We start from the raw sequence: 24,352 nt of genomic DNA, 5'->3' as shown, positions 1-24,352 counted from the left end.
CTAAGAGTTTATATTAGATATCATTTAGGGCATGAATGTATATTGTTTATTCTGTGACTAGATACATAGGCAGCATTAATTAATTCACTGTCCTCTGTACTGTCTACTTTTCTTTCATCTGCTCTGTCTTGTCCTGTAATTTTAGTATATATTTGTGACTTTGTTCAAATTACCTGTCACATTGATTTTGATTTTTTCCCCTCCAGTATTGGGTATGAACCCAGGGCCTCATGCATGCTAGGCAAGAGCTCCACCATTGAGCTACATCCCAAGCCCCCTATCCTGTCAAGTTCATTTTGTTGCCTAGTTGAATACAAATTCATCTTGTTCAATTTCTATTGATGTTTCATTGAATTGGAAAAACCCAATATTGTGGTTTGGATCTTGAATGTTTCCCAAAAAGCCTATATGTTGAAGTCTTGGTTGTAAGCCTGTGGTGCTTTTTGGAGGGAGGCGGTAGAACCTTTAAAGGGTGGAACCTTGTGGAAGGAAATTAGGTCATTGGGGGCGTGACTTCAATGGGATATTGGGACTCTGACCCTTTCCTTTGTTTCACTTTCCAGCCCCCTCTGCTACATGTTCCTGCCATGTTCCCCGGGCCACCCCAGGATCAAATCAAACAGGACCAAATGCCATAGACTTAAACCTCTAAAACTGTGATCCAAAATAAAATCTTCCTCTTTATAAGTTGTTTATTTCAGGAGTTTTGTCCCAGTGATGAAAAACTGACTAACCCAGTGAAGTAACTTATGACTATTTTTCATAAACTTAAAAAATACAGCCTCAGTTATGCACATTTCTAAAAATAGAAGGTTACTTAATTATTTTTCTTTTAGTAAATCCCAAATACTCAGAAATACTTAGTCAATACTTGGAAACCAGACTCTGTAGTACAACAGAATTGACCACCAGTGTGACGGGATGGTCTCTTAGGCTGAGTGCTGCCTCACTATGTTTTCCTTCATGTGTAACTTTGTGGTGCAGACTGCTGAAAACCACACTAAAAAATGCTAAGTTTTAAAATTGACGTTCTAGAGATCAAATGTTGCATTGATAACTATTTCTTCAAAATGGCTTGATACCACTAATAAGATCCGGGGAGGGGCAAATGATGACTTTGCCTAGTTCCCAGAATTTTAGCTCTACAAATAGATATTTTAATAAGTGAAGGACAGAAAATAAAGCACTGTATTTTCTAATAGGAATAAGAGACTATTCTTAATTCTCTTTTGTGGTGAGGTTTCCAAACTTTGAAATTCTAAGATCCCCCTTGAGTACATATGTTAATTGTGTTTTGGGTCAAGGAAACATTCAGAAAGTTTGTCCTATAAATGATTGGTGGTTCAATGAAGGAAAGAACCCTTGCTGAAAATGCTGTTGAAACATCAGGTAAATCCTTTCTGAGATTCTCTATCTACAGAATAAATAGGTGTTGCTAAAAATAATTTCTATGACACTGTGTGCCAGGCACTGCATTAATTGTTTCACCTGAATTTTTTGTAAAAAAAAAATTGATTAGATTGTTTTGAAATTTGATATTGTCATGTTGTTTTGTATTTGGAGTGCGAGCTGTTTGGGTTAAAAATCTTCATGCAAATTTCTACAAATAAATCAAGTGTGGATGTGCAGTGGGTGGTTTTTAAGCTTAAACATCTCAGCTGGATTTAATTACCTTAAGGGATAAGGCTACACGATGGGCCAGTGGTTTACCAAATTATTTTTCATTTTCTGGATCTTGATGTCACTGAAGGTTAATGCATCCTCTTTTCTTCATTGGAGACCTAAGTTAAAATCCATTTTAGGGCATAAGTGTAAATGAATTTGTTGTTTTTCCTCCTTCGGGACACTTTGGTCATTTTGTGAGGCTGCCTTTCCATTTGGAATTGCTGGCAGCTTGCACATGGCCCAGGGGCTCTTGTAGCAGGGGCAGTTGCAAGTCAGCGTGAAAATGAACTGGCAGGGCTTCAGAGGGCAGAGCTGGCCCAGGGCTTGTCACTCTTCCATTCCTTGATTCTTTCTTGCTTAACTTAAGCAAACTTATTCACTACTGACATTTGATTATAGCATATCACAAAACAAGTGATGTGTTTGTGGGAAAGCCATTGGATTTTTTTTTTTCATTAACCGTTTCAGAATGGTTTATATTTGGCAGCTTTGCAGTTTTCTGTATTCACTGTCTGCAAACTCTAAGATGACTCCTTAAACTGCTGTACATCTGTGATCAACCTTTTTGATCATCAGTATGTTTTGGGGCTTTCATTGTTTATTGCTTTTGTATGAGTGTTTGATTTGGGAGGCATATTTGTATTTATAATTATGTTGAGTGGTTCCCCGTGAAGTGGGTAATGGGTAGTTGGTCGTTATTTTCTCTACCTATTAGAGTATGAAGAAGTAGAACCTAAGCAGGGAATAGTCACAGATCTTAGTCCTTCAGGGCGCTGGTGTGCTCTTCCCCGTCCAAGCCCAGCTTGTGGTCATGTCATTTCTTTTCGAGTCTTCTTTTTAACATTCTTTATGTCTCCCTCATCATCCTTTTTTTTTTTTTCCTCTTGAGGAATAGTACCGAAAGTATATTTTTCACTTTATTTTTTCTTCTTTTAAAATATAAAAAATATTTATATATACATGGACACACATTATTTATATATGAATAAATGGGATCATATCATATGTGCTTTTTTCCTTTTGTAGTTATTGTTTTGAGTTTCAGAGTTAGTTGCTTTTTGTTCTCAGAATCCTTCACCTTCTCCATTTATTTAGGCATTTCTACACCAGTTTGATTAACCCCATCATTTTTATCTTTAAAATCTCCCAAACCACTTTACACCAGGAATATCGTCCTCTCTATAGTTTATCTTCTATTACCATCTAAATTACATTTATTCTCTCAAACTGGATCAGGATAAGGAGAGTCAATGATTTGCTATTTCTCACTTGTAGCATTTGTGTAAAAAAAAAAAAAAGCGCTTCCCTCTGTGTGTGTATATGTGGGGAGTGAGACTGATCTGTGTAGATATACATGTAACTTAGTTAGCCAAGCTCTGACTCGTGAGCACCATGAGAATAAGCTATTAAAACTTAATATAGTATGCTTTTATTTGGTCTTAATCTTCAAAGGCTAAATTTGATTAAAAGCTGATTTAAATAGTTAGCATTTGGGATTCTTGTGAGAATATGAATGATATAATCATTTAATTGGGGAGGTCACTTCTGTGTGTCTTTTAATGATATGTGTGGAATTAAATAGTACATATAGTGTAGAGCTTTACATGCCTTCATGTTTATCTTGGTCAAGAATTTTCTTTATTACCTTAGATGATCAGTCCTTTAAGAGCAGGACTAGACATCTACCTGATGTTCAGCCATGTTTGATGTATGCTCACAAGGCTTTCATGAACTACCTTTTCACAGTACCTTAAAAATAGTCTTGCTTACTTATTGGGTTGCTGGTTATTATTTAATTGTCCATTATTCGCTCTCCTTTTGTGTCTTTTCAGGTATCAGCAGTAGAGTCTTTGGAGGGTCCCCTGCTTCAGGTAGAAGGACTGAGTGACCTCAGGCTGGAGCTTCACAGCAAGAAGATGAACCTCCATTTGGTTCTCATAGACGAACTGCACCGGCACCTGTACATCAAGTCCACCAGCCGAGTTGTGCAGCGAAACAAGGAAAAAGGGAAAATGAGGTGGGTTAAAGTGCCTCTTTGTCATAGTGTCTTGTGGCAATTATCAGAAGAAATATTCTTTGTTTTCAGAATATTCTAGTTTGTTTTATTTTTCCTTTAATGTACTGTCTCTGAGACTTGAAGATGGTTTTGTAATAGCTATTCCTTGTTCTGAGAGGTGGGCATCAAAGTTTGTTGATTCATTCATTGTACACTTATTGTGGACCTCTTTCATAAGGATACCTAAGAAACATTTCCTGTGGGCCTCTTGTATACTGGATGAGAGACACTCTTTTATATCTCAAAAGGGAATGAAAAACTCTTTTTTTAAAATTTGGCAGTAAAGTCAGCCAAGTTAAGAAATATAGATATATGCACTAAAGTTATAAGATTTATTGTTACTTAGGGTTATGTTTAGCTTTAGGCATTCTTCCTTGTGGAATTGTTCAGAAGAGGTTCAGAAAGAACACTTTCCTTTTACTCCTTGGCTGGTTGTAGTGTAGCTCTGTGTTTAAGGGTATGGGTGAGCTTAAGAAATCCGTTGCTTTAGTATAGACCAGATAGGGAGTAAGCCTAGATCTTAAGATGGTAAAACGTTTGGATTATTAACATATGACAGCTGTGCAAGTGCATGTCCTTTCAAAATTCTTTTAAATAGCCATAAAATCTTTTCAGAGGGGATTTTAGTACCATATTCTGAAATAGATACGCTTTTGCTTTTTCATCCATGTATACCAGAAGAATACTGCATGCTGGCACTGAAGTCTTTCAAGTCCTATCCTTTTTGAACAAAAAGTGCTAACTTTGTGTGTGAAGCTTTAGTTTAGCCAGAGATCCTGAAGAGAAAGAGAAATTTGTACCTTTTCAGCAGATAGACATAATATAAACTTTTGCCAGGCACATTCCATTCCAGGTAGGAATGTGTACCCGAGACAAAACTTCAAGACAAGATCTGAATAGGGTTAGCTCAGAGTTACCCATTCTGCACAGAGGGAGTGGGAGTGCTAAGGAGATTGTCTCCAGTGTCTGGTGGTAAATAGTAGGTCTGAATGGATTTCTTCCCATTCCGAGAAAAACAATAAAACAAAATTACCATGAGTCTTGTCAGTTTCTATGCCATATAGGAAAACAAGTATTATGTTGAAATATCAGAGGAAGAACATTTATTTTAAAAAAAGAATTTATAAAGCAAACAAGAAAAAATTTGGGAAACAGAAGCTCAAGTTTTCTTAAAAGAAACTTGATGTAGTAGATTAGGTAATTGTTTGAAATAATCTCTTTTCCTCTTCCACATCAGTGGGAGAAGTACATTTGTTCCCCTCTAGTTTTGGGCTTTTACTGTTGTGAGTCATTAGGATGTGTAACACAGACAGAGGCTGCAAATACTCTTGTGCTGGTAAATGGGGAGTATGCCCTCTTGTGCCTCCTCCATTCCCTGCTGGCTTTTTTCCCCCAGAGGAGGAGGAGAGACATATAGAACCAACTCAAGACCAGCAGACCTGCCCAACATGGATCAGCTAGCTCCAGAATATATGCTTATTGTTGACATCATGGAGCGTTCGTGGTTGTAGGCAGCAAATGTATCGCTTCTATGAAACAAAAACAGGGAGCAGCGAGAGTGGAACAGGGAGAGATGCTAAGAGAACTACTGTGTGAGTTAAATGTGAGACAATCAAAAGCGAAGAAATTTAAGTCTTAAAAAAGTTAGACGAATCAGCGATGTGAAGGAAAAACTTTCCTCCTCATGAAGAAGAAAAAGACAAGATGATAAAAGAAAGATGATGGAATAAAAGATGGAAAACAGTGACCAATCCAATGATTGTAGGTGAGGATTACACTAAAATGATAGTGCTGTGGACTGTATTGTGAACCACACCCCTAAAATTCACATATTGAAATCCAAATCCCTGGAACCTCAGACTATATTTGGAGATAAAGTTTTTCAAGAGGTAACTAAATTAAAAACAGGTTATTATAGTAGCTGCTAACTCAATAGATTGTTGTGCTTGTAAAAAGAAAGAATTTGGACAAAGAGAGATACAGTGAGAAGATAACAGAGGAGAAGACACACATCTACACGCAAAAGAGTAAGAGGAAATCAACTCTGCCCACATCTCGACTTCAGATTTCTGGCCTTCAGAACTACAAAAAAATATATTCCTATTGTTGACACTCAGTCTGTGGTACTTTGTTATGACAACCTGAGCAAATCAGTGCAGAGATACTCAGAAGCAATAATTGGAATGTAAATTAAAAAACCTGCTTTAGCAGGAAGAAAAAGAGAGACCTTGCTCTGCAAATCTAAAGGATTCAAGGTAAAATTGAAACAAAATAAAAAAATCCTTAAATGTGACTTGGAAATTTTTTCGTTACAAACAAATTCTATAAGCCCTAGGAAGAATAATTCTGTTTACTTCTCTGATAGAGAAAGTTATCTGCCTAACCAGTATCCATTCTCCCCTTTGCTTTTGATGGCAATCCTGTTTGTTCCTGGTGGCCAGAGATCCAGCTTAAAGGCTTTATTTTCTATTTTTCTATATAGCTAGAGCTGATTAGTGGGTCTTCTGCTTGCAAACTGTTGAATGGAACTCATGGGAAAAATTTTCAAAGATGCCAACTAAATTGGCATGCTTACTGTTTTAAACCTTCACATGCCTTTATCTCCTTCCTATCTGTGACATGCGTTGGTGCCGTGAAGTTATTTTAGACACGAGATGTCCTCAAGAATAGAAGGCCACATCCTAAACTCTGATGATGTCCAACCTCTTTTAGAACCTTGGATGGGCTGCCTCTTTTGTATGAGAGGAAAGAATCCTTTGGTTTACTCAGATCACTATTATTTGGGTAATTATTATGTTTTGCCCGCCCTTCCTCCCTAGCTCCCTTCCTCCTCCCTTCCTTCTTTCCTTCCTTCCCTCGCTCATTCATCTTTCTATATACTGGGTATTGATTGAGTTCAGGGCTACTCTACCACTGAGCTAGGTAGAGTACCTTTTTATTTTTTGAGACAGATTCTCGCCAAGTAGTCGTAGTTGGCTTTGAACTTGTGATCTTCCTGCCTCAGTCTCCTGAAAGCTGGGATTACCTGCATGTGCTACTGTGCCCAGATATGACTTCCATTTTATATTCTAAACTCTAGTTTTGATACACAAAAAGGAGTAAAAGTCAGGCTCACCAGAATTTGCTGACCAGTAAATGTGAGACAACAGTGGAGTCAAGTCTATGGTATAATATGCACCGATGACCAAAGATTTCTAGGCCCAGCCAAGTGGCTATGGGTATACATAAGCAGCTGAGAGTTCTCATATATGAATTTGTAGACAAGAAATAAATTACTAGTGTTTTTTTTCCCCTAGAAAACTACTCACAGATAAACTCTGGCATAACTCAAAAATCACAGCTTGAGAACAATACAGTTATAGATAGCTTGAAACAACTTTTGAAGAACATACACCATTTAATATGTAAATTTGTATATGAGTAATAAATGTGTGTTTACAAGCAGAGAACTACTGTTGAAAAAGAAGGTCTGTGTAGTCAGGGAATACTTCCCTAATAATAAGCAGGATTTATATCCCCACACTGAGTAGAGAGTGGGAAATTTGAAGAGGCAGAAAATAAAAAGGAAAATTGAATTTTTGCTAAAGATGAGTCAGAGTTGGTTGGTTTTAGACTTTAACTATTACAGAAAATACATTTAATTTTGTTTTTATGACTCTTGATAGGTATGTTTAGAGATTTCTGTATTGTTTAAGAATTATTAGGGAAGACAGAATCAAATAAAACATACTTGGTATTTCAGAGGATGATGTGTTAGCTAAGATTCTTGATTGTAAACAGTAGAAATCTATCCTGAGAACTAAAACAGCTATGGAGTTAACTGGGAAGTTATCAGATATTTCACAGAATTTGTGAGCATTCTATACAATCGTGTTCTCAATCCTACTAGGAAGGAACTAAGGCAAACAAAGCAGTTGAGCACACAGTCTTAGACCACATGAAGGGCCCATGAGGGTTGCTACCACTACTGGTACTGTGTTTACCATGGCTGGATTTTAAACACTCCTGTCGATGATCTTTAAATGTCTTGTTTCTCTCCTTCATCTCCTCCAGTCTTGGGTAGAAACGTCCAGTTTGCTGAGCATCCTGGGCCCTATCTTGCCTCCTTTAGTTTCCATAATAGGAAGTAGGTCCATCTCTTTGCTTTGACTCCATGGGGATTCTGTCCAAATAAAAAGATTGTTTACATGCTTAGTTTCCTAAAACAAATAAAATCCAATAACAAATTTCTACAGCAGGAGAAAACAAAGGAAAGCATATGAAGGCATTTACATATAAAGAATAGAGATTTTTGAGTAGGAAATAGATAAGTAGACACAAAAGAAGACTCATGACTACATGAAAAAAAAATAATAAACCTCATATTTGGAGGAAATAAAACAAATGGCGAGACTGTCCTTGTTCTTACCTCATAAAGGTGTCAGTTGCAGTTAAATCCCAGTTGAGGTTTTTGAAACTGTCACATGAAACCTGAAGTTCACATGGAAGAAGAAATATATAAGATTTGCTTTAAAAAAGTTGAGAAGGGAAGTTGTGATGGAGGCTTTTCTTATGTGATATCAAAATATATTGTAAAGCTATTTTAGTCAAAATAATACAGGCATGCAGATAAAAAAATCAGATTGCTGGGATAAAATAGAATTCAGAAACCAATCCCAGGATTCATGACACTTTAGTATTTTACTGTGTGTGGGTGAGTCGTAGTGGTGACGGGTGTTTAGTAAAGAGTTGAGCCAACTGGCCAGTGATTTGAAGAAAATAAATTTAGATATCTTTGTTTTTTACATACAAAAAGTTCTAGCTAGATTTAATAATCACATGATAAAACTTCATTAATATTAAAATACAAGAACTAAGTGTAGAGGATGCTTTCCTAAGAATGTCAGAAAATGTAAAGAACAACATGAAATAATATAAATATTGAAAATCTGAAAAGGTGTCTATAGCAAGATGGAGCCAAAAGATAAATCGCAGACTCTGAGAAAAATATTTATATTATATAAAGCTTTAGTAACTAAAATACTAAAATAGTTTTCAGAATAATAGTAAAAAGGGCAAAAGGTAATTCATAGATTTAAATGCAAATAGGTAATAAACATGGGAAGATTGTTCAATATCATGAGAAATTCAGATTGAAGAAATTAAATGCAGTTTTTTAATCAACAGATAATCAAAGTTAAAGACGCCCACAACATACTTTGTTGGCAGGATGGGAAGAAATAGTTTTTTCTTGGCTAAGATGCCTTTTTAAGAATAAAAATTTGCATATTCTTTGAGCATGGGAGTCCATTTGTAGGAATGGAAGTACAAAAGTACTACTAGTTCATAAAAATGTCTATAATAGGATGTTTAGTGCAACATTATAGGTAAGAACAACAACAACAAATCCCCACATGACTGTAATGTTCATGAAGTGGAATATGGTTCAATGCATTATACATCCATTCCATGTAATGCTGGACCTTCAAATGGGAAAGATGTCTGTGCTGATTTGGTAAGATTTCTGAAATATGTTGGCTCCCCAAAACAAGTTGAAAACAATATATATTATATGAACTTATTGTGTAAGAATTGAGTAGATATTTAAATATGTATCACTTATATTTATATAGACGTAAATACTTGTATGTGTATAGAAAATGCCTTGAAGGATAATACCAAAGCTCTCATCAGAGTTACCTATGGGAAATAGAATTGGGAGGTGAGGAATAGGAAAGGACTTCCCTGTGTGTACTATGAGCATGTATTACTTGTAAGATACTACATTTATCAATGATTTTAGAGATTTTTTTTTTAATGAAATGGAAAAATGTTTAGATTGTACTGTTGAAGGGAAAAACTAGAATTCGGAACTGTTTGCAAGATGATAAAAAAAATGCTGAAAACATCAAATGTGCCTTTTCTGGGGTATGTGTGTATGAAGAGACTTCTCTTTTTTTGGTACCAGGGATTGAACTCAGGCATACTTAACCACTGAACCACATCCCCAGCCCCCCCTCCCCCCTCCCCCCGCCCCCCGCCGTTTTTTTTTGTATTTTATTTAGACACAAGGTTTCACTGAGTTGCTTAGCGCATCACTGTTGCTGAGGTTGGCTTTGAACTAGAGGCCCTTCTGCCTCAGCTTCCTGGGCTGCTGGGATTACAGGCATGTACCACTGTGCCTGTGTCTTTCTTAAACTTTTTAAAGTTTTTTAAAAAAATTTATTCCTTTTAGATACATGTGACATTAGAGTATATTTGGACATATTTTTACAAACATGGAGTATATCTTATTCTATTTGAAATTCCAGTTTTGTGGTGGATACACTTTTTTTTTTTTTGCTAAAACATTTTGAAAGGTATTACATCAAAATGAAGTTAATGGCTTATTTTTATGTTTTCATATTTTCAAAAAAAACACCTTTACAACCACATAAAATAATTAAAAAGTCAATTTTTTCATTTATTGCATGCCTCCTGGGTTAGCACTTGGCTTGCTCTTGTTTCTTTGGACATCTTCAGACATCTCCTAGCTTATGGAGCAGAACGTTTCAAACTCATGGGTTTGGTGTCTGTATTTGTCTCTGAAATGTGTTGAGATTGTTGTGGATCCCATCATGTTATTTGATCCCTGTTTCATCTTTTATTTTTTTCTGTTTACATGTCATTTTCTTTTCTTTTTTTTCCCCCTCTTTGCTTGCTTGCTTGCTTTATTTATTTATTTATTTGATCTTGGGGGCTTAACCCAAGGTTGTTAACCATTGACCTATATTCCCAGCCCTGTTTTTCACTTTTTATTTAAATGAGACAGGGTTTCATTAAGTTGCAGAGGCTGGACTGGAACTTGGGATTCTCCTGTCTCAGACTTCCAAGGTACTGGGATTACAGGTGTGCACCACTGCACCTGGCTGCTTTGATTTTTAATGTTTTCATTTCACTTTATTTTCTATTACCACATCTTTGTCCTTGGTCTGCCATTTGAAACTATGACTCTTTTTTACTTTTATGTCTTCTAAATCACTCATTGTTCTTTCTGTATGTTCAGCCAGTTCATAGAACTATATAGACTTACTATGCCAGTCATTCCTGTTTCATGGTTCACTTAAACATTTACTAAACGCATAGTATCAAATGACAGATATTTCTCATCTCAGTGTGACTTAACAAACTTTTATGTGCATTTGCTCTTTGATAGGTACTGTGCCAACTGTCTGGTTATAGAGGTTATAACTAGAGTAATAGCTTACAGTTCAGCTCACCTGTGTCAGTCTTTGGTTTGATATTAAAATCAGCCAGATGAGTTGCAACTATAAAGTTTGGACATAGTTGGAACATTGATTACTAAGCAAAGGAATAGAAATATGTTCTAATTAAAAAGCAAATATTCAGTAAGCCTAGTACTTCTCGCCCTTCTTTAAAAACAAACAAACAAGAACAGTTTTCATGGATTTAGTTCTGAGATCAAACACATTTAGAAGCAGATCCTAATTAGCTGGGATGGTTGATTAATGACCAGAAATTTCTTGGGGTTATGGGGGCAGCAGTTGTTTATTTTTGGTTTGGCTTCATTTGTTTTATAGTTTTCCTGTCCTCCACCATGTTGTTATTGAATTGCAAAACACATGCAATCCCAATATACAATTGGTGATTTTGCAAGACTGTCTTATGCTAGGAGGGATTTAGTGTATATCAGCTATTGTTTTCAATTCAGTCATGAATGATTCTGAATGTATTTAAAATACAAAAGTTGTTATATGTATTTAAAAAGAAAAATATCAATATCTCTCTCAGAATAAAGTGGTTCATATTAATTACAAACTTCAATAAAAGTATTTTTTATCTCAGTTTTTATTTTCTAAAATACATTGAGGGATTCAAAACCCTTTGAAGTAATTAACAATTTTTCACCTTTATCTCTGATATGGTGAGAAGAGGTCTTCTTTTCTCTTCTTAAATGAAAACTAAGGTCCATACACATTAAATGTGATATTCCATAATAACACCTACCTGTCTGCCTTCATGTCTGTAGTTACTAAATGAGTGGGTGTATCCTTTTTTTCTGTGGAACTTTTGAAAGCAAGTCCTTCCATAAAAGAACAAGAAAAAAACCAAAAATCATTTCCAAAGTTACTTGCCTTTGGGTTAGTGTTCACAAAGGAGAAAATTGAGGCCTAAGGGAAATTTTTAGAGAGAGAAAGAGATGAGTCTATGAAAATAGTTCTGCGGTAAATTGACTTTCTACAAGTTTATTGATGGAGTTTGAGAGCCCTCTGGCTCTGATTATAAAGTTGGGAGGTTATGTTTTTCAGAGTTGAAATGCAAGCCATTTATCACCCTATATTTAACTGAAATATATTTTTAGGTTAAAATTGAGAAAATAATGTAGGTTTTAATTTAAGATGAATCGTGTGCTCTGTGTTCTTAGAAGTATGTACTATTACAGATTCTCATGTGTATATACATGTCAGTGTGCACATACATATGTACTAACTATACTTATTTATTATTAGATTTGGCAGGTAGTATTATAGCTATACATCTACCTGAATTTTCCTAATTGATACCTTTATCCTCCTTTAAAAATCACTTGGTTATTTAAATATTTATGAAATACATAATTTTCCTGTCATTGTAAATTTGAAATTGACTTTTTATTAATCACTCAGTAGCAGCATTATAAACCTCAGTAGACTCCGGATCCATGGGCAAGGGTGCTAGGGAAATATGGACAGCTAGTTTTCTAATTATGAGAAAAAGACAGATAAAAAGTGTTAAGGTAGATAAAAATAAAACAATGAGAATGCAAAAGTAATCATAAAAGTTGGAAGAGGGATAAACCTCTGATCTAACTGATTTTATAAATACATAAACTTTTATTACAAAACATTGTGTTTTTTTGAAGACTTGGAGTTTTTAAAGATCATTGAGGCAATTAGGAGCTTATGGTTTTATGTTGGTGGAAAAGTCATCAGAACTATGCTGGTTCAATTCCTCCTAATATAGCTTTTATATCTTATACTTTCAACTTCACATTAGCTTGTGAGTGAACTATTAGAATTTTGCAGTTTGGTGTAGCTCATATCCTAGTCACACTTGCATCTTCAGCACAGAGCACAGTGCTGAACACTATCAGATGCTCAGTAATTGTTTGGGTAATGATTTCCCTTCTTTTCTGGGTAAGTGAAAAGGGAAAAGTTAATGACTGTTATAGTCATCCTCAAGGCTTAGAACAATGGCTCATACATTATTAAGACTCAATGAAAACAGTGATACCTTAATTGATAATTTTACTCTTTAACAAAGCTTATTTTTCAAATTTTTCTGAAGGAACCGTTTTTTAAAAGTAAACTCAAAATGCACACATGCCTGGGTATAGCATGTAACACAATAGTAAAGTGCTTACCTAGTGTGGGTTCCATCCCCAGCACCACTAAATGAATGAATGAATGAATGAATGAATGAATAACCAAAATACTCACACAACTAGCACCTTGGTTCCAAAAGAGTGTGGAAGGAGATGGGGACACATGACCATGGGGTGATTGCAAGTGTCGTTCACAATTGCTCACATCTCTCAATCCATCCTTCTTGGAAATACCCTTCTGATGGAGATGGTCTTTTCCTTTCTCCCCCTGTGCCTATTGTCCTTTTATGACCTACTTTGAAAATCAATCCAAAGGTAGCCATTACTACTGATGGTGTTTTTTGGAATGGGAAAGAAGTGAGAACTATGACTTTGACTCTGTACCCTTGGAACTGATGTTAGAGCAGCTCTTCTGTGGTACTGTTGTGTGGCTAGATCATTTAGTTTTTCGAGGGCAGGGCCCAGGTTTCATTTGCATTGCCTACTTTCTTATAGGTAACAGGTGCTCATAAATTTAACAAGATAGCTTGAAAATTAAAGTGTTCTTTATAATCTTTGTATCATTTAAGATCAGTTTTTTTTTTGTTTTTTTTTTTTAGACACTCTGTAGTTTATTATTAACAGGAGGGACTAGGCTTTAAAAGAAGATTTTTTTTTTTTAAAAGCTAATCAAATACTAAATCAGCCTGTTTGAGATTCTTTAATCAGTTTTATTTTAGTGATTCCCAACTTGTTGAAATTTATGGCCTCTTTTAAGGAAAACTAAGAGTAGTTAACTTCTGAAAAAAATATGTAAAAATCTGCTTGAGTAATACAAATTTAAATGAAGTTTCTGTACTAGTAAACCTTCATTTAGATATCATGTCATGATGTCATTCCAACTTTTCTTGCTAAGGTATTCTTTAATATAAAGGAGAATACTGCAATAGCTTGGCACAATTTCATTATAAGGTGGTCATCCAGATGGTCCAGAATATCATTTAAATACTTTGAATCTTTAGACTACATTTTTATGCTTCTGACTGTGTCAATCACCTCTTTATTGGAAATGTGCTTGTGAGATGTTTGAAATCACAGTGTGAAGAGAGCTTGTAACAAAAAGGAAAGTGATAAGGGCCAGGCACCTAGTAGGACTTAAGTTGGTTTTAGTGAAAATGGTAACTACTGTTCATTTTCCCCAAAGCTCCCACGTGAAAGATGCTTCTCCTGGTCCTCTGATCGATGTTACAAACCTCCCTACTCCACGCAAATTCCTTGATGCTACTCAATACTCTACTCCTGGAAGCTCAAGTGGTAAGTTTTCATTCTTCAGCCACAAAATGTTTTAGTATGCCTATTGAATATCTGTGGGGGTCTGAGGTAAGTGCTTTGGTACCTGTAATGAGCCCTTTGTGACCCTTACAGGAAATAAGACAGAAAACCATCATTTATTGATTTTTTTATGTTGCACCGACCTTGCATCCTTGGGATGAAGCACACTTGATCATGGTGCACTATCTTTTTATTTTTTTAATTGATTTTATTAGTTTTTAAAATACACGATGACAGTGGAATGCATTACAATCCTTATTACACATATAGAGCACAATTTTCATATCTCTGTATATAAAGTATGTTCACGTAAATTTATGCCATTATACATGTTCTTTTTTTGCATTACAATTCTTAATACACATATATACCACAATTTTTTATATCTCTGTTTGTATATAAGGTATGTTGACACCCAATTCAAGTCTTCATATATGTACTTTGTATAATGATGACCATCACATTTCCACCATCATTGCTAATTCCCTTTCCCCTCCCTTTCCCTCCCACCCCTTTCCTATCTAGAATTAATCTAATCCTCCTTGCTCTCCCTCCATATCCCACTATGAATCACCCTATCAGAGAAAACATTTGGCAGCACTATCTTTTTAATGTGTATTTAAAAAAAAATTTATAGTTGTAAATAGACAGCATGCCTTTATTTTGTTTATTTTTATGTGTTCTGAGGATCGAACCCAGTGCCTCACATGTGCTACTCAAGCGCTCTACCACTGAGCCCCAGCCCCAGCTCCTTAATGTGTTTTTAGTATGAGATTTGCCCCTGTGTTTTTAAGAGTTTTTGTATCTATGTTTATCAAGGATATTGGTCTGAATTTTTCTTTCCTTGAGGTATCTTTGTCTGGTTTTGGTATCAGGGTGAAACTAGCTTCTTAGAATGAGTTTGGAAGCATTTCCTCCTTTTCTATTTCATGGAATAATTTAAGGAGGAATGGTGTTAGTTCTTCTTTAAAGAACTGGTAGAACTTGGCTAAGAATCCATCCAGCCCTGGGCTTTTCTTTGTTAGTAGGCTTTTGAGGGCATCTTCAGTTCATTACTTGAAATTAATCTGTTTAAATTTTCTATATTCTCCTGGTTCAATTTGGTCAGGTTGTATGTCTCTAGGAATTTGTTGATGTCTTAAAGATTTTCTAGTATATTAGAGTTTAAGTTTTCAAATTAGCATCTGATTATCCTTTGTATTTCACTAGTATCTGTGGTGATGTTTTCTTTTTCATCATGAATTTTAATAATTTGAGTTTTTTCCCTCTTTGTTTTGGTTAGCTTGGCTAAGAGTTTATCAACACTTCTCAAGAAGAAATATATGAAAAAATAGTTTAACATCTCTAGATATTAGAGAAATACAAATTAAAACTACACTGAGATTTTATCTCACTCCAGTCAGAATGGCAGTTATCAAGAATACAAGTAACAATAAGTGTTGGCAAGGATGTAGAGAAAAAGGTACACTCATACATTGCTGATGGAATTGCAAATTTGTACAATAACTCTGGAAAGCAGTGTGGAGATTCCTCAAAAAACTAGGAATAGAACCACCATTTGACCCAGTTTTCCCACTCCTTGGTATATATCCAAAGGATTTAAAAGCAGCATACTACAGTGACTTAGCCACATCACTGTTTATAGTAGCACAGTTCACAATAGCTAAGCTATGGAGCCAACCTAGGTGCCCTCCAACAGATGAGTGGATATAGAAAATGTGGTATATATACACAGTGGTGTATTACTCAGCCATAAAGAAGAATGACTTTATGACTTTTACTGGTAAAAGATTGATCTGGAGACTATCATGCTAAGTGAAATAAGCCAATCCCAACAAACCAAAGGTTGGATGTTTTTTTGATATGTGGAAGCTGATCCACAATAAGGGAGGGGAAGGAGAAGAAGAGATGTTCAGAGGTTTAGACAAAGGGGAATGAAGGGAAGGGAGGAGGGATGGAAATAGGAAAGACAGTGGAAAGAATCTCATGTAACTTTCCTATATTACACATATGAATATGCCATCATGTATATCCACAAGAATAGGGCTCTAATTAGAATAAGATGTATTCTGTGCAAGTATAATTTTATCAAAGTGGACTCTACTGTCATGTATAACTAAAAAGAAAGAAAAATGATATAAAACCATCAGCTGAGCCCATTGCATTTTCATAGTTGAATACGGGCAGCTAACCTTGGGCTGCCTGTAGATTCCAGATGTGGACGTTCCTTTCACCAGCACTGTTGGTTTTCTAAAGCTGAAATCTTGGCAGGAATGCTCTTTCCTTTTTAATGTAACTTTATTGCTCCCGTTTCACGTACTGTTTCATCTCTGGTCCTTGAGAGCTTTTGAGTATGTGACTCCTCTCCTATGACCTGGTTGCTTGTGCATCTTCCTGTGGCCTCACTACTTCCAAATGTACTTGCCTACTTGTGTGCACACACTTAACACATTTGGAGGAATTATCTGTAAACTAATAGTGCCTTCTTTGGGGTGACCTAGCATACTACTGAATGAGACAAAGGAGAGCCATTATAGTCTATGTTTAAGTTTGAGGTTGGAGGTCTCTCTTTGATTCTGGATATAAATATTTAGTTGGATTTTCTGTAGTGGCTCAAACTTGCCCCTTCAGCAAAGGGCTAGGCTAAGTTAGAATCAGAGTTTTTGGGCCTCTACAAAGAGTTTCTCTGCTATTGCAGTTTTGGGTTGTGGAAGAGAGATTAGGTGTGTTGTGTGATGCTTTGCAAGTGCCTTCGTTTGGCACCCAGAGTCCTCCATGTCTTTTTAAAAATACTAATGTCTGTTACTGGCTTTTCAGATAAAAATTAGTTGTAATAGTTCTTATTAGATCCATAGTTCTATAGAGCTTGAAATAATGTAAAACTAGAAAAGAGAAAAAATAATTTGTAATCGACCAATACATTTTGTGTAGCTAATTGAAAGTATTTCTTTTGAGAGCTTAACAATATTTTATTCCTGTGGCATATTTCATTGTCCTTTAAAATACCATTTAATTAAATCATTTTAGGGTTATTTAGGCTTGGAATTTTAAAGTTTATTACTTTTACTATAGAAAAGTATAGGAATTATTCTATAATAGATTTTTCTTCTGCCAGTTTTCTTATGATTTTTAAAATATCCCAAACACTGATTTTTATTATAATGCTTTAAAAGAGAACACAAATCTTTTCGTTGAGTTAGGAATGTCTTATTTATTTTTTTCCTCCTTTTGATGTAGTGTTACTTTTCACTGAATTTTTGGGTCTCTCCTGAGCTGTTACTGAGTGTAGAATTATGAAATAAAGATACATTTATACTTTTAATTTGTGTTTCACCTCTACCTTTTGTGGAAATTATCAATTGTTACATCTTGGCATTTTTGAAATGTGAATCTCACTGTCTAGTCTGATTTTATTACTGTATGCAAATGTTGCCCTGTAAATGGCCAAGTGAAATAAAAAATTTAATTGTTTATGAACAAACGAAAGTGTAGGCTTTGCAAATAAAAGTGCTTTATAAATATCAAATAAGCTGAATAATGACAATTATGGCAAATTCAAGTAGAAACTAATTTTGCCAGGTCTGTTATTTTTAATATGACAGCTCTACTCTTTTTTAAAAAAATATTTATTTATTTCAATTAGTTATATATGACAGCACAACACATTTTGATTCATTGTACACAATTGCAGCACAGCTTTTCATTTCTCTGGTTGTATACCATATAGCATCCATGTGCCATCACACATGGACCTAGAGTAATGATGTCCATCTCATTCCACCATCTTTCCAATCTTTATTTTTTGATGGGCACGTTTTCTGTCAGATTCTGGTGTAAGCCTTTGTCACTTAGTGGAGTTCATGGTGATACTTGGACTTTGACATTATTAGGAACAACTCTTGAAGCACTGCATGGTAGCTTATTGAAGCTGGGGCCATTATGGAGACTGGAGACTGCTTTTAGAGATATGTGCAATTTTTCTTTTAGATGGTTTTATTATTTTGACCCTTTTGGAGACTGTTGACCTCATGATTTTTTGGTGGGTGAAAGAATAAGTAGTTAAAATGATGACTAAAATCTAATAGCAGATTAAGATGTCTTTAGTATCTACTAAAAATGAAATGATATTTTAAGTGCTTTACATTTAGTCCTTCAACAATCTTCTGAAATGGCTATTATTAGGAGCCTCATTTTATAACTGAGAAAACTGAGGCCTAGGGAGGTTTATAATTAGCTTAAACATACATAGCTGACAAGTAGCAGAGCTGTGATTTTAACTCAGGAACTAGGTTTCAGAGAAGACTCTTCTAAGTAGTTTGTTCTACTGAAAAGAAACCAGGCTCTGTATAGCAGTTTTCTAGTCACACAGATGTAGTGAGTTAAAACATAAAATTTCTGTTGGTCAGAAATCTAGCATGAATCCTCTTGTGTTAAAATCAAGTTGTTGGGCAGGGCTGTGTTCCTTTCTCTGGAGAGTCTAGGGGCAGTTTGTTTCCTTGCCCTTTCCAGCTACTGTAGGCTGCCATTAGCGTGGCTCCTGGCCCCCTTCCTCCAGGTTCAAAATCAGCAGTGGTTGTGGACATCTTTCTCATGCTGCATCTCTCTGACCTACTTTTTTGCTACCTCCTTTCTCTTCTAAGTATTTCTGGGATTAGATTGAGCACATGTGGGTAGTTCCGGTGAATTTCTCCAACTTAAGGTCTTTAACCTGATCACACCTGTGAAGAACCCTTTGCCATGACCTGCTCAAAGGCTCTGGGGTTTAGGACATGAGTTTCCTTGACTTAATCATACTCTGTTCTGCTGATTTTCTAACTCAAGTTATTTTTACGAGTGAATGTGGGAAAACTTGACTTTCTTTAAATTATGTAGTGAAATCTTTTCTTGTAATTGAAGTTCTAGTCTTTGGAACTTTATCAATTAATTTGTATCACATTATTAAAGGGGATTGCATAAATGAGAAAGATGTAAATTTTGTAGATATTGCTTCAAATGTTACTAAGGACATAAAAAAATCAGTGGAGTGAAGAAGTTTTCTATAAATAAAGGGAAGAAATTTTGTCTTAATCATGAACAATAAGTCCTAAGAGTCTGCTTGTGGAGTGCTCTGCAAGTCAGCCAAGAAAGTAACAGCCATTTTCAGCAGGGAGTTTAACATGGGCTCTTAAAGCTCCCCTCTCATCTTGTGAAACAGTAGGATTGAGCATGTAATCCATTAAAATTGACACTTTGATAGAAGAAGTTGCAATAGGAAATCCCTGGGTAAAACGGATTTCCCATTGGGGTGCCATAAATTAAGGTTGGAGGTGATTCCTGAGAACTTTCAGGTTATTATTAATTAAGTGAGAGTTTTGATTGCTTGTGAATGAGTCGTCTTTCAGATGTCTTATTTAAAGGTAGAGTTGCGAGTGACTTTTCTGTGAGATATTTTCTGTCATAGTTTAAAAGTGATAGTTTGCAAAATATATTTTATCATCCACACAACAGTTCTGTGAAGTAGTCAGGGCAGATACTGTTGTCAGTACTATTATTATTTTTATACTTATCTATTAATTTTAAGTATATGATCATATATTCAAGGTATAAAAATGATATAGAATTTTGTATGGGTATGCATCATTTAATTAAAAAATAAAGAAAATGAAAAGTCAAGGCATAGATTGGCAGAAGCAAATAACACATTAACAAAAAATAATTAACATCCTTTTTGTTTACCAACTACATGTTAGTGAAGAAAAGAAATGGCATAATAAAGACCTGGGCAGGTAATGGGCAATTAACGAAAAGTTCATGCTCATGGAAAGGTTGGCATAGATTTGATGGAGATTAAATGTCCAGAGTATATAAGAACATCTATAAACTAATAAAACAAGCGAAGAGAATAGACAAAATTATGAACGTGGATTTTGTTTTGTATGAAACCCCTACTAACTAATGTAAGAAAAATTGTGCATACTCTAGCTATTCAGACATTATTTTAAAAATCATTTTATAGATATGGAAACTGATTCCCAGGGAGATTTGAGGGACTGATCTGGGGTCAACTAAGATGGTTGTTTGAGCCTGGCCTCATGCTGTTTCCACTTCAAATATGTAAAGAATGCATTTTGCACGACTTTCTCTTGTTGTTCTTATCAGTCACAAAATTTTGTAATTACAGGGAAACTATTGTTTAATTTATATGTAGTTATTCAGCCATCAGGTAGAAGGATTGGAAAATGTGGAGAAAAGCCAATAATTGTAGTAAAAATGTTGGTTTAAGCTTTTGGACTCCCAGTATGTCCTTTCATTTGGCAAACTGCCTTTGGAACATTTTGACTGAGCAATTACTCCCAGGGTACACAGGCATTTCATTTGTGGCTTCTTTATTCATTTGATTCATGCTCCTGCTGGGATTGCTGTGATTATGACTGTAATGAAACTGGACTTCTTACTTCTTTTCTTTTTGGTACCAGCATAGGTTAAGAAATAAAACCTAAAGAGAACACAAATTAAATGTTTTTCCTTTTGCCGCTGTTTTCTTGATGTGCGTTTTATTTCATAACACCTTGTTTGAGACTTAATATTTAAGATTTTGAGGTCTGTTATTTAAAGAATTCTCTCTACATGCAGTGGGAGCTACGTATCCTAATATGAGATGAATTCTCTTAGAACTCATATGTATAAAACAGTGAAAATCTTGATTCTACAAAATAATATGATGTCTTTCAGGTTTCTTCTGTCCTTATTTCAGGCCTCCCTTGGCATTTGAAATCAACTGGTCCTACAGTGTTCTTACATTTGTTAATTTTAACCACTATGTAATACTTCGTTATATAATAGATCACAATCTATTCATTCCCCTATGCTTAGATAAAGTGTAAGTTGTTTCCAGTTTTTGTTCTTATAAACCTTATAGCAATGGTTATTTGTATGCATATTTTATAGGACAGTTTCCCAACCATGAATTTCTTGGAAATGGGTTATGTATGTGTCTGAGTCAGAATCCCTATGCACGTGCTCTCTAGCCACATGCAGCCTCTTCCATTCACACACTTATGTAAGTGCTTTTATTTTCCATGTTCCATGATTCTCAAAAAGTGGAGAAGCTCTACTATTAGGGTGCACGTGTCTGTATGTACATATAGGAACGTTGTGTATTTTCAGCTCTGCTTGCCAAATTATTTATTATTATTATTATTTTATTTTTTAGGTGTAGATGGACACATCACAATGCATTTATTTTTATGTGGTGCTGAGGATTGAACCTGGGTCCTGCCCGTGCTAGGCGAGCACTCTACTGCTGAGCCACAATCCCAGCCCCTGCCAAGTTGTTTTTGTGAAAACATTATTTTTCAACTCATATATAAGAACAAAATATACAATATTAGTGGAATACCATGTGATGTGAACATATATGCATACATTGTGTAATGTTTAATTCAGGCTAAATATATCTATTGCCTCAAGACATTTGTCATTCTTTGTGGTGAAAATCCTTTCTTCTAACCACATTTCTTTTTGAAGTGATCGTACCAATAGATGCCTCTGAGCATTGCATGAGCTTTTATTTCTTCACTTGTCCTTTCTGTTGGTTTTGTTAGACTTTAATTTTTGAAAATCTGACAAGACAAGCTGTGTGTGGCTTTTGAAATTTCAGCTTTGTTTATTTTAGTTTGCATTTCTCTGGTTTCCAGTGGTGTTAATCATCTTTCCATATATATGGACCATTTTGGTCTCTTTTCTGAATTGTCTGTTTTTTCCCTGGTTGTTATTGTGCAGTTTTCTCTATAAATAAATAAGAGAGTTAAGTGGATGCTTATCACTTTTCTGTAAATATCTTCCAGTATAGTTTTTTTTTAAATATTTATTTTTTCAGTTATAGTTGGATACAATACCTTTATTTTGTTTACTTATTTTTATGTGGTGCTGAGAATCGAACCCAGGGCCTTGCATGTGCTAGGTGAGCGCGCTACTGCTAAGCCACAACTCCAGCCCTGTAGTTGGTCTTCTTAAAAATTTGTCCATTATAGATGGACAGGATGCCTTTATTTTATTTGTTTATTTTTATGTGGTGCTAAGGATCGAACCCAGTGCCTCACCTATACTAGGCAGGTGCTCTGCCACTGAGCTCTACAGCCCCAGTCTTGTATAGTTGGTCTTATTTAATATTTTATTGTAGTTAGTTTTACTTTATTGTAGTTAGACTTGTCAGTATTTCTTTTATAATTTATATTTCTTTTGTCTTAAAAAATCTTTTCCTACTTTGCTATCATAAAACATGTTTGCATGTGTTTTTAAAATGTTTTACAAATTTGCCTTTTAAACTTGACTCTCTTAAGCTATTTGGAGTTTATGTTTTATATACTTTTTCAGCATCTGAAATTTTGTTTTCTTATACGTAGCTGGTTAATCCAGCATTTAGTGGTAGCTCATCCTTTCCCCCTTTAATAAAAAATTTTTCTTAAATGGACTTTATTTTAGAATAGTTTTATAAACTGTCAGAAAATTGCAAAGAGTAAGAACAACGAGCCCCATTGATTTTTTTTTTTTTTTTTTTTTTTTTTTTTTTTTTTAGAGAGAGAAATTTTAATATTTTATTTTTTAGTTTTTGGCGGACACAGCATCTTTGTATGTGGTGTTGAGGATCGAACCCGGGCCGCACGCATGCCAGGCGAGCGCGCTACCGCTTGAGCCACAACCCCAGCCCCCCCATTGATTTTTAATGCCACTTCTATACTTTTCCCATAAACTGTGAGTTTTTATAGTCTTGTGTTTCCCTGGACTATACTATCCCTCTCCTAATACCACACTGTTCGAGTATCTTTGACTTTCTTGTTTATTTTGGTGCCTGGCAAGGAAGTGTTCCTATCTTGCTTGTTTTTAGAATCAGCTAAGCTATTCTTGGCCCTTTACTCTCTCATATACATTTTAGAAGTAGAATGTCAGGTTTTATTAAGAATTTGTGTCTTCTTATTGATTATTCACATTCATGAACTTAAAATAACCTCATTGAATTACCATCAAATTGAATCACCATCAACTATTTACTTTGTCAAAAAAGATGATGTTTTACTCACCTTTTATTAGATGTATTCCTGAGTTCTTTATAGTTTTTCTGGTTACTGTGATTCTTTTTAACTTTTTGTATTTTGTTATAGTTCTAGGAAGTTTGATTTTTCATGTAGACTTTGTACCTAGAAATTTTGCTGAATTATTTAAAAATTCTAATAGTATACTTGAAAAATATATTTGTGTATTTTCCTGGATTCATATGTAAATAATGATAGTGTCTTCTATTAGGAGTAGTTTTATCTGTTTTTCTTAAAAATTTAACTGATATTTTCCCCCTTTCCCTTTTTATATTTGATTATTAATATTTTTGAGTAGCTGGGAATGTACAATAATACTTTGATACAGGTAGTAGTGGGATTTTGATGGATATGCTTCTAAAATGTCACCATTAAATATGATATTTGCTTTTAGTTTTTGATGAACCATCTACCCTTTTGTGGAATGGGAAAGTATAGATTCTGTTTTTGTTCTTTTAGATTTTAACCTTGATGTTTCAGTACCTACTGTTCCACAGAGATATTTTAAAGTTATCAGCCATCTATTTTTATTATTTCAAATGCAGTGCATATTCAAAGCTACTGCTTGCCTGTAGCAGTAATAAGGTATTTGCCAAATTGTGATTTTCTTTTATAATAGAAAAATGTACTAATTAGAATTCCATCATGAGGAAGAAATGTCTCCTCTACATTCATTATTCATTATTTAAATCAGTACGAATTCATGGATACATATTTTGTGCTATGAGTTCTAATTGATTACCATTAATTATTTACATTTTCACTGAAATTGCCCCAAATCTGACTGCTGGTAGGTAGCTACTTCAGGTTGGTGTCTAGGTCCTTCCGACATTTCCTTCATCATCTTTTGATCATTTACATTCCAGTGCCATAAGACATTTTAGACTCACATTGTACATTCCCTGT

The 24,352-nt window shown here is 34.9% G+C and overlaps 1 protein-coding gene across 1 annotated transcript in view; it reads left to right on the top strand.

Annotated features, from left to right (window-relative positions):
• Positions 1-24,352, top strand: part of Exoc4 (exocyst complex component 4) — a 787,478-nt gene that overhangs the window by 68,051 nt on the left and 695,075 nt on the right. Inside the window, exons 4-5 of the mRNA XM_076833103.2 lie at positions 3,498-3,682; positions 14,248-14,357. Coding sequence (XP_076689218.2) covers positions 3,498-3,682; positions 14,248-14,357 — 295 coding nt within the window. The remainder of the gene's footprint in view (positions 1-3,497; positions 3,683-14,247; positions 14,358-24,352) is intronic.

Source organism: Callospermophilus lateralis, chromosome 1 (assembly GCF_048772815.1).
Source record: "Callospermophilus lateralis isolate mCalLat2 chromosome 1, mCalLat2.hap1, whole genome shotgun sequence".
Classification (NCBI taxonomy): Eukaryota; Metazoa; Chordata; class Mammalia; order Rodentia; family Sciuridae; genus Callospermophilus; species Callospermophilus lateralis.
The sequence above is the reverse complement of the archived record's forward strand: the minus strand, read 5'-3'. Positions and strand labels throughout refer to the sequence as shown.